This window comes from Cryptomeria japonica, chromosome 10, assembly GCF_030272615.1.
Source record: "Cryptomeria japonica chromosome 10, Sugi_1.0, whole genome shotgun sequence".
NCBI classification, from domain to species: domain Eukaryota; kingdom Viridiplantae; phylum Streptophyta; class Pinopsida; order Cupressales; family Cupressaceae; genus Cryptomeria; species Cryptomeria japonica.
In genome coordinates, this window is record NC_081414.1 from 428,763,040 (window position 1) to 428,775,389 (window position 12,350).

The 12,350-nt window shown below is 33.4% G+C and overlaps 1 protein-coding gene across 1 annotated transcript; it reads left to right on the forward strand.

Annotated features, from left to right (window-relative positions):
* The first annotated feature begins 8,626 nt into the window (after positions 1-8,626).
* On the forward strand, positions 8,627-9,946 carry LOC131075701 (RING-H2 finger protein ATL70). Its single transcript, XM_058012576.1, has one exon. The coding sequence runs from the start codon at positions 8,848-8,850 to the stop codon at positions 9,412-9,414; it is 567 nt and encodes a 188-aa protein (XP_057868559.1). The 5' UTR covers positions 8,627-8,847; the 3' UTR covers positions 9,415-9,946.
* The last annotated feature ends 2,404 nt before the right edge of the window (positions 9,947-12,350 follow it).

Sequence of the window (12,350 nt, forward strand, 5' to 3'; positions counted from 1 at the left end):
ATCTAACCAATAAGATATCTACTCTACATAATAAATGGTAATGTTCGTGCATCATCCATCCATGGCTCACAATCAACATATGGTCTCCAAGTAACACTATCCAATGAATCGGTAACCCAATGCCAATACTCCATCTTACCCAGCTTATGTTTAATAAGGATACCTGCATAGAGATAAACATATGGTTTCCTCTCACCATGAAATCTATGATGGATAGGCCGAGTGATAGAAATGTGCTCCCAACACCAGATCCGCAAAAGTGTACATCCTGTCAATAGACTAGCACTCTCATCATAAACAACCTGATGAAGATCATGATATAAATGAGAAAGCATACAAACACCCCATGCATATCAAGTCCGATGCTGCATCATGCTCTGAAGAATCTCACCCCAACCAACAAAAAAACCTCGAGATCTCCTATTTGGACAAATAAATCCCCCAATCAAACCTGCAAGAATCACAGGGAGAGTCTCATAATACATAATCATATCCTCCCATCGGATCTCTCCTCTTGGGATGCTCTCATCGCCAAATACGGCTCTACAAGCCTCTGTCCCTACACGATCCTAAAAATCATACTGAACTAGCTCGCCAGTCATTGGGATATGAAGAATCCTATACACATCCTCAATGGTAACACTAATCTCACCCGTGGGCAGGTGGAAAGTATTATGCTTGCTATGCCATCTCTTGGCTAATGCTTTCAACAAAACCCTATTATGGGTAATATCAGGCATGTATAACAGATGGCATAATCCACAGGCATCTATATGTCTCACCTCTCCCTATGTAAGCTCTAGCACTAAGTGTCGCATCGCCAAGAATTTCTCCCGACATTGAGAACATCAAGTTTCTCCTATTCACCAAGAGAATTCAATCAATAATCACTCATCTATCTATCAAATCAAAGAGATCGCTAATCTATCATATCAATCTTTTCAAATGAAGCAAATCAGGCTATCAAATCAATTTAAACCTATCAATCATGGTTTTATATCAATCACTGAGTTCAATCAAACTCTGCTATGCTCTTCATCAGAAACTAAATCGGTTTCTTAGAGCTACTCTATCCAATCAAATCAAATCAATTTAAACCTATCAATCACTGAGTTCAATCAAACTCTGCTATGCTCTTCATCAGAAACTAAATCGATTTCTTAGAGCTACTCTATCCAATCAAATCAAATCAAATTAAACCTATCAATCATTGAGTTCAATCAAAGCTCTGTTGTGCTCTTACATCAAAAACTAAATCAGTTTCTTAGAGCTAATCTATCAAAAGAAATCAAATCGATCTATCAAACAACATCAATCAATCAATAAAGTACCTATTCATCATAATTGCGCATTAGACACACCTAAATCTAATCAACAAAGTGATTTTTGGCTATGAAATCTATCAAAAACATTCATCTAAAGCATATGCGCTAACCTTTTTAACAAAAGCGTTATCCTATCAAACGTAGGCGCTAACTAAAGCATATGCGCTAACTGTTTTAACAAAAAGTGATAACCCTAAGAACATATGCGTGAAACAAACCAAATGCGCTAACTTTAGCTGCAAAAGCGCAAACACACAATGCAGAAGCGCTAACCTAAGCAAATGCGCTAACATTTCTAATACATGTGCTACCAAAATGAACACATGCGCTAAAATTGGCAAATGCAAATGCGCTAAACCTAAATGCAAAAGCGCTAACCAAATACCAAAAATCGCAAAAAAATTAGAAAATCCAAAACCGTGCCAAAAAACATGAAAAATTGTACGACAAGTTGAAAACAAAGATCGGGATAAGATACATACCGAAAACCCATACTCAGGAGGTCGTTGATATCGTTGAACGTGCTCAAATCGATGGTTCTCCAAAGGAATCACCATTTTGCCACCTCACTAAGACAATTTTGTTCACAAGCTGACAAGGATGAAAATGAAATTAAAATTAACCTTGGTTAATTTTATATTTACTATTTGAAAGGATAATTAATGCTTTTCAATGGGGCAATTTAATCTTTTTTTTACATATGAACTTAATTGACGAAACTTTCCAATTATCATGAGATCAATCGTTCAAACTAAATTTTTCAACAATTTCATGATCAATCTCCCGAGGGGGCACACAATCAGGATTTTTATCTCCATCAGGCACACTATCGAGACTTGATTTAATCTTTGGAACAATGTTGTCTTGACATCATTTCAAAGATGGGAAAAATGTATACATGGAAAAATGGCTATGAGCGATTAAATAAATATTTTATATTTATTTAATATTTTTTGTTCTATTAAATAGTTAATTTGAAAAGATTGATTTATTTAATTCATTTTTTGTGTCTTTCTATTAATTAATTTAATTGAAATGTTTTATTAATTAATTCGTGTATCTTATTCCTCTGATTAATTAAATATCTAATATTTAATGGTTATTCTCCTATCCTATAGTCTCAAATATTAAATGATTTCTTAAATTATTTAATCCCTCTTATCCAACTCACCTTCCATCTCCACTTCATCTTCCCCTTTGCCAACTCATCCATCATGTGGCTAAGGAAATTAATATTTCTTAAATATGAATTCATCATTTATCTCCAACCTCCAAATTTAATGAAATATTGTGTACGTACACATATTTCATAACCTCCTTCTATATTCTCTCCAACATCCCTACATCTTAGGAAGGACTTGAGTCCACTTGTCCTCTCATGCCTAAATCTTCTCCAACCATCCCTAGATTCCCTCAGTCAGCAACCCAATCAAGGTGAGATGAGTGTCACTTGTCTTCTCCTTCCCCCTTTCTCTCAACCTTCACCTTTGCTCACAGCCATCCAAGTCTGCAGATTTGATCATGACCGTTGATCTGAGCCACATCATCTTATCCTCTCAAGGTCTATAAAATCAAGAGTTTTAGTTGAGAGAGAGTTAGACTTCAAGTAAATTTGCAAGCTAATCATTTGTGAAATTTATGCATCCATGAGTTTTAATCTTGAAGCAATTAGCAAATATCATAATCATTTTTAGCATTTAGTTATCAGTCCATTCTTCGTATGCCATCTTGGAAGCTATCGGTGCTTGTCTGAGAGCACACCATTTGCAACCAGGAATAGTGGAGTTAGGACACAATGAGACATAAACCATGAAGGTAATAATAGTATTTTTTATTTTATATGTATTTCATGTAGTTTCATTGGTTGAGTTTGGATTTCCTATAGCATTTCTTTTGTATTTTGTGAAACTAATATGTTGTAGGTAACATTCTGAGGATGAAATTCTAGTCGACACACATAGCACACGATCAAAGAATATCAACAAGCAACATGAATTCCTTTGCAACAACTCGGATAACTAGAATCATCATTATTTCATCACCAGAGCTCAAGAACGCCAACTGACAAACTGAAATATATGCTTGTGAAATTCCAAATCATGAACCATCTGAACTGAGGATACACATGAACATCCCAAACACTCTCCAAAATCTGCACAACATAAAGAGTCAATTCTAGAGAAACACAAACCAAAAATCACAACTCTGCAATACAAAATCAACAGAAAAACCAATAATCCACTGGATCACCTAATTCGATCGAATCACCTTCCAGAACACTGAAACTCATACTGAATCAACTAGAGATAAGTATCTCAAAATCCATTAGACTGCATCAACATATCTGCAATAAATCAACTCAAACCAACTCTCTACAACACTGAAGCACAAGAAACACATGAATATGTTGACATCAATGACAACACATTCCAACAACTCTAATAGCCAACATGGATCTCATTTGTAATCTAATTCCACTCATTCTAACTGCTTGAACTCTTGATAGGAATACACTTTAATCTTGTCATATTGATCTTTTCATTTCATTGTGCTTTCCATCAGGCCTCTAGATCTTTGGAGACCCTATTTCCATAGCCAAATCTTACAAAATATACTTGCTACATGTTTTATCGTCATGACCCCTACTCTTATGATTTTTTTTTTATTAGGATAGAAATTCGAAGGCCTTTGATGTGGATCATATTAGTTGTTACCATATGTACACTCATTTTATGAATTTTTATTCTATTTATGGTATTTATTTACGAGGGTAGTCAATGGTATTGATGTTTTGGTTCCCTAGGTTTGAGTAGTTGCCTCAATATTTATTGATGATCTATATTCATAGGTGTTATTGTCATTACTAGGTGTTCAGGTATCTTCAACTCTATTGGTTATGGAATTTTATATATTTTTCAATATATTGGGTCTTGAGAGTTTACTATTGGTGTTAATATTTCATTTTGAGTGACCAATCTTTGATTGATACTATATCCTTTCCTACCACTATTGATTGTGTAAATCTTGAGAGTGTTATCAAGATCACCTTCATTCAATTTATAGGGTTTTTTTAGACTTCCTTAAGTGTATCCATACTTAGGACATGCAAGAAAAGACCACAAATTCCCCTATGATTAATTTTTAGTGCACTTATTAACAAAAAGGGAAATTGTCTCTATTACATTATGAAATGTGCAACTAATTGGTTGGGTTCCTAATTGATGCTCAAAAAGTCTCAGCTTTTGGTTTTTACTATCTTGTTCTCATTGAAGGAAATGAAAAAATCACTAATGAACTATTGAAAATAATGAATTGATATGTATAGGATTCTATAATACTAGTCCAAAGCTATACTTCCACTTTTTTGAGAATGTGCTATTAATGAACCCATACTAAGGAAGGATTTCCCAAATACTTATTATATATGCTTGTGTGGCAGTTGAGATCTTCCACCCTTTGAAATTAGATTTTTTGGGAGAGGGATCAAACCAACATCAAATTATGGATCATATGATATAAGGTTTCCTTTAAATATTTATGGTACACCCCAAAACATGGGTCATGCATGGAAATAGAGATCTTTGTTAACATAAGACTTTTTATAGAGCTTGTTGGATGGCCTACAATTGGAAAGGCATAATAAGTTATTAGATATTTGAGGAAAAATAGATAGTTTTGGGGAGGTACAATCAACATGAAGGAATTTTTTAGTGGCTATATGTTTCTAATTATCTATTTTTCATTTCTACCCCACAAAATTAACTATTTTTAGGCTATCTAGAAGTGTTTGATTTTCTCATATTTGATACATTTTCCCCAATCTTGAAATAAATTTGCCTCAAGTAGAAACATTAATCCTTTAAGATAGATACAAATCACACTTTTATCTATATACTTCTTGGTTGTAATAGCCCTATTTTATCAAGAGCTATTTATTAGTTTATACGTGTCCTATTTTAACATCATTATTTAACAATTATATATTGATAGGAAACTTAAACATTGAATCACCATAAAAGATAAATATTAATATAAAAATCTAGTCAGTAAAAATTATTAAAAAAATGATACAAGGTAACATATTTCATTCACTTTAAATTTTGATTTTTGATATGAAAACAATTCCTAGGATATTATGCTTCTTTGTAGTGGATTCATTAGGTATTTTTATAAAAAAATGTAAATGATCATTTCTTAAATTATACCTTGATCAATAGTTTAAAACCTAAGAGATCATCTATTTTATATTTTGATTGAAATCCTACCTGGTTGATATATGTCCACTTTGTTGTATGATAAGGCAAGGGATGCATGAAAGCATCATTCCTTGCACTACACAAAATAGAAGTTGATATAGGAGGTAATTGATCTCTTGGATTGGTTCATTTGCATTGATGGTGAAGAGTTTGGTACAAGGTTGGCACCTCAAATACCTTGATCGATCTTTAGTTTGGGTTAGTTTTTGAAGTGGTCATTCAACACCCCTAGCCTTAATTTTCTTTATTAGTTGTCTTAGGGAAGCTATGAGCACCTTTGGGGCTTCTCCTTTTCTATATTTATTTTCATTGCCATGAGGTAGGTTTTGTTGTTTATATTGTAGGTGTTAAATAGCCTCATTTATTTTTGCCACCATTTGATTCTCAAGTTTCACACCTTGTGTGGAGACATAGTCATTTTGAAATATTATTTTGAAGGATTCTCATGTCACTTGAGCATCTATTAAAGCCCATTTTAGATGATCTACCTCATTTTTAATTTGTACAATTATATATCTATAGGTGGTCTAGCTAGAATCTCATCTTAATATTTTTGACTAAATTAGACCATGTTGGATTCTTGTTTGGCCCAATTTTAGTTTCAAAATGGCTCCTCAATATTGATTGCATGTAGGTTAAGGCCCGAATAAGAATTGTTATCATGCTCTAAGATCTTACCATTTGAACCAATATCCTCATAGTCATACCTACTTGAAATGGGCATCATGGGACTACAAGGAACATACTTATTCAATGAGGGGGCAATGGTTCATTAGAGGAACTCTATCCCTGAGGCCCTATAGATCTTGACATGTATTTAAGAACTATGCCTAATAAATGAGGTGATGGAAGAGAAGAAGAATTGAAATGGAATGGAATGAGATAATTGAGAGTGTGTCCTAGTCTTTGAAATGATTTTCTCTTCATGTTGGTTTCACCAAAATAGGTTTTTCTTCAAATATATTGACCACTATTGTTTATAAGGTGCACTTAGGATGGCAGAGGAATTGTACTCATGTATCTTAGTACCATGCCCAATAAAAATGTGATGGAAGAGAAGAAGAATTGAAATGGAATGGAATGAGAAAAATGAGAGAGTGTGTTGTAGTCTTTGGAATGATTTTCTCTTCACGTTGGTTTCACCAAAATAGGTTTTTGTTAAAATATATTGACCACTATTGTTTATGAGTTGCACTTAGGATAGCAGAAAAATTGTACTCATGTAGCTTGTATATGGATAGATCAATTCTAATCACATGGTATAATACAATGGAATAGACGATTGTTTGAAGGACTACCCTCTTTGCAAGGAAGGAGAGTCCTATGAATATCAATGATGTTTGCACATGGGGTAGTGGTTGCCAATGTGATCACTAACTTGATGAGAAACGAGTGCTTGAAGGAAGATGATTATGTTGATGTGCAATTCTATGGTTGGAATGTGCAAGTTTTCCTTTGTCAAACCTATTAAGAGTTGTTATGAAAATTATTGTGTGTTTAGGTAAATTTTTAGCATGAATTAAGTTTAACTTGTGATGATGATAGTGAGAAAAAGGTACTTACCCATTAATCCTCTACTTTAATAATCAATTCTTGGAGTTGAGATATAACTCTCTCTTTCTCTCTTTTTTAGTGTTTTCTTATTGTATTTTTCGTATAATGACAACTTTCTCTTGAGCTTGTTCTTGCTTGATTACCTCTAAGTTTGGATGAATTTCTCTAACTTTGTTAAGGATGGATTCTATCCAATCCTCTCTAACCCCTAGGAAACATGATCTTGATGATGGGAAAGAGAATAGATGAATATGTCCAATCCTATTGTAGGTTAATTGCATAGTGTGTCAATAGGATTCAACTAGGCTTGCAATTAAGTGTAAAAATGGTGGATAAATGTCTAAAATCAACAATTTTCAAGCATTAGTTTAGAACACCAAGGTTGCCTATTTCGCTAGGTAGGGTCACCCCTTTTGCGAAGGCAAGTTGCTTAAGTGACTTTAACAATGCTTGAGATCTAAGAATGCTTTCATGATTCCAAGAATGCATATGCAACCTCGCCATTTGAAGGGTGAAACTATAATTATTGACAATAATGATGACATCTAAGCAAGATAGAAGTTTATGAAGGTCAAGAAAAAAGCAAGGGAGGGTTCTAAAGAATGAGAAAACACTTCTATCAAGATCAAAAAGGTTGAGAGAGTTTTATTCATGTTGCATGAGTCATGAGCTTAATTGTTAGATCATAATTAGACTATCATGTATGCCCATGTAATGTTGAGCACTTACAATACTAAGAAGAACCAAGTTAAATTTTGTTGTAAATAGAGGGAAGCATGTGGCTTCCTCAATGGTGAGTCAAACCCCTTCGTAAAATTTCACATGAAGATAAATAAGACAGTATGTAAAATGCTTGGTGTAGTAATTCTAAATATATATTGATGCATAGATGTAGGTACTATTTTTAAAAATGCTTTAACAATGTTATTTAGTGTAATAATCTTAATATCTAATGATCAATTGTTGTTGTTTAATAATCACTAATAAACAGGGCTTGTCTTTGAATACAAAATCCAAGCGCTTAATTGAAATATTAAACATGCAATTGAACAAATAATGATTATCTAATCTAAAAAATAACTTAAAAGACAAAAAAAAGAGAATTTAAATTGAAATAACAAAAATATAAGTGCTATACTATCTTAAAAGACAATACTCTATACATAATCTAATCTAAAATATAAGAATAAAAGAAATCAAAATTGACTTGTGATCTAAACCATTACAAACCCAACTAAAATAATGTAAGATTGATTTTATGTTCATGTCATTTTATAAAAAATAAATGATCAACTTGAATATGACGACAACATTTTCTCTTTGAAAATTCAAACCCACACCATTTTGATGACTAGTACAATAAATAACTCTGTCATTACACCAAACACCCTTGGACAATGATAAGATATTTAAAAATCAGAAAACCAAAAATAAAAGGGCAATGGTCTCCTCTATGTTACCCCCAGGGTCCTCGTGGGTCCCACCATATCGTTATAAAGGCCAGCAACCGGCCATTCGATCCTCGTCTCGAATATCACGAAAAGCGTAGGTATCATCGTGCGCCTGCAAAACGCCAACCTCAAACAAACAAAACCGAACAGATTACCTATGCAATTTACAGATGAAGCACAACAAGACGAATCAATGACCTCGTACTTAATTACCCATTCTCATTCTCCATTTCCATTTCGGGGGGAAGAAAATCATCCAAGATGAGCAGAAATTCAACAGAACCAGGAACAGGAACAGGGGCTGCAAACCCTAGAATGGGCTCTGCTCTGGCCCTAGGAATCGTATTTCTGTTGACGGCCTTGATCCTGTTCGCGGTGTTTATATGGGTGAGAGTGGTCAGGCGCCAGGTGAGTCCTCAAATGCGCAGGGCCATGTCCAATGGAGGCACAGGTATGGAGCCGGCGGAGGTGGGACTCGACCCCGAGACCTTGGAGTCCTATCCGAAAGTAGTGTACTCGGAGAAGCTGTGCAGAACGAAATCGGAGGCTCAGGAGCGATCCTGCTGCTCGATTTGCCTGAACGATTACCAGGAATCGGAAGACATTCTTCGATTGCTGCCTGATTGTGGCCATATGTTCCATGTGGAGTGTATAGACCAGTGGCTGAAGCTCCACCCTACATGCCCTATGTGCAGGACTTCTCCCCTGCCTTCGCCCATCATGAGCCCTCTTCCTTCGCCTCTTTCCCAGGCTCTCCCTCTGGTTCGCCATGACTCGCTCTCTGTTCGCCAGGTCTCCTTCGCTGATCACATTTCTGTGCAAGTTTAGTCGTATTCTTCTCTACATGTGCGCTGGATTACCGAGCTATAAATAGGATTCTCTGCGCATCCGGGATCCATCTCTGCCTCTTCAAAATTTTCAATTTGAAAGCTCCATTGATCTTTGCAGGGCTGAGAGAGTGAAGTTGATCACATGTTGTATTCAAACAATCTTAATTTATAAAAGGATTTTCTGTTACAGACAAATACGAACAGGCCGGTTTCCATGGCTGTTTATATTTGCTCAAGGCTCTTGTTTTAGACTCTTGCATTACCTACCTGTCGCAGAGCAATTTTCCACCCCAGAAAGTTTAAAGCTATTAATTAGCATCTGCAGTTTCCTGACATACAATTAACCGTAGGGAAGATAAAATCCCTCTTACTTCAATTATGAGCCATTAGAATCAAAGGTTTAATGGTCAAGGGATTTTGTTAAAATTTGTTACATGTTTATTTGTTAGTCCCTGCTTAATGTTTTCACTTCTAACATTAACATGTTTTGGTCACTGTGAAAATTGAAAAATTTAATCTTTTATATCAAAGTTTTCTTTTTGTTCTTATTAAACTATTTTAAAAATTATTAATTTTTTGATCAATCATTACCTGTTTCATTTTTTGCTGGGGTTTATTTATTTTATTTTTGAAAATATTTGCTATTATTATACAGGATATATTGCAACCCAGCTTGGATTATTTGAAGTATTAATAAAGGGTTTTTAAAAATATTCCTTAAACCATGTACGGTACACAGTAAACGGGAGTATTTAATTAATTTAATTTTGCTTTTTATTTACCATTGAATAGTTGCTGAAGAAAACTTAGGAACTAGACTCATTATAATTAAGGTTTAATTTTTACATTTTTATTTTATATTTTATTTTTTATCTAATTAAAATTAATTAATTAATTATTAATAAAAAATAAAATGAAATAAATTAAAATAACATATTGTTAATTGTTATGTTTTAAAAAATTCTTATAAAATATTAATTTAAAAATAATTTATAAAATAAAATAATATGATATAAATATATTACATTTAAAAAAAAAAAATTCATATAATAATATTATGTAGAAATAATATGATATAAACATGTTACATTTAAAAAAAATATATCATATAATAATATTATATAGTTAAATGTTATATATTTAATTTTTATATAAAATTATTATTCAATTATATTTGTTTATTTTTTAAATATATAACATAATTTATACTTATTATTATATCAAATATTTTAAGATATTATATTAAATACCATTTCTTATATATTATCTCTCCCCCTTCTATCTCCTCACTCCCTATCACAAACATAACATGTGCATATTGGCAATGAATCCTTATTACTCTCTACACTCTATATTGTCATATACATCTATCTTTCCTTCTCCCTCTTCCTCTATATTTTTCTATCGCTTCTGCTTTATATCCCTCTCTCTATCTTTATCTCTCCCTCTACCTCTCTCTATATCTATATCTATTTGTCTCCATCTATCTTCTTTCCTCCCCCTCTATCTCTAGACATGTGTCCCTACATTCATTTATGTCTCTCCCTCTCTGTCTCTCTCACTATTTTTAGGCTTCTATATATGTATCTCAAAGTCTATTTATCTCTATCTCTCCACACTTCTTCTCTGAAATTCCCCTTTATCTCAATCTTGTTATCTTGTCCTCTCTCTTCACCCCTACATCTCTCCCTCACTCTATTTATATCTATATATCACTTCCTATCTCTATATTTATCTTTCTATCTCTCCCTAGATCTCTACCTCTACCTTTACATATTTATCTCTTTCATCCCTATCTATCCCCATCTCATCTCTTTATCTCCCTCTCCTTCTCTCCTTCTCTCCATATCCCTTTCCTCCATCTCTATCTATATCTATACCCTTTTTATCTCTATCTCCTTATCCCCCCTCTCTCTCACTCTTCCCCACTCTATCTCTCCCTCTCTCCCTATTATGAACATAACATGAGCCTAAATATCTTCTCAATTCATAGGTTTTATTTCACTCCTAATCTTTGTAAGTGGATGTATAATTGATTTCAAGATATCATCTCTTCACTAAGACCTTTGTTGCAGAAACAACATCACTTGCTAAATGGCCTAGCAATTGACCTTATTTAATACACAAGAGTATGCAACTAATAGACAAACAAATTCCCTAATTGACCTTCCACACCTCTTTGGCATATCTATTGCACACCAAAGAGCAATTGCTAGTTTAAGGCTAATGTTAGATTGCTCCATCAATTGTCTTCTTTCACTTTCACTACCGAAATATTGGTATGTTTGTTTCAACGTAAAAAAAAAAATGGCAGCAAACAAAAAGACAGTTGTCCTAAGGTACTAGACAAGCCAAAAACCACATAAAATCAATCACTAAACTCCTTATGAAATATAAACAACAATAAATCCTTTTAATATTATAACAACAAACAATAACTTATCAGTTTTTAGCAAATAGGCAGGGACTCTAGCTGTATCACAGCTCTTGTTTTAGTATGAAATGAGCATTTAATGGATGAGAGATTCAAAGTTAAAATATTTATGTCAAGAGGCATCTACAATGATATCAAAATGTTCCTAAACAAAAATTCATTTTTGAAACAATTTGTGGAGGTGTTATTTTACTAGTTCAAATAAAATAGAATCCTCGCCACTTGTCTTGTATGGACATTCTTGGTGTTTAGTATTTTAGAAGAACATTTATTTTACAGATGATTCTTTTCTATTATAAGATATCTCTCAGCATATTTTACATGTATTTTTTAAATATAGCATTATAACTAGTATACCTATATAGCATTCAGAGACATTGTAGAATGGAATTTGGGAAATCATTGAAACTGGATATACACCTTGGTAGAGTGGTGCTAAGACTCCGGATGAGATAAAGTTGAAGGAAACTAATGTGAAGGCTAGTGGTATAATTTTCAAT

Coding starts and splice junctions, on each gene's coding strand:
- LOC131075701 (XM_058012576.1), top strand. CDS start 8,848: ATGAGCAGAAATTCAACAGAACCAGGAACAGGAACAGGGGCTGCAAAC.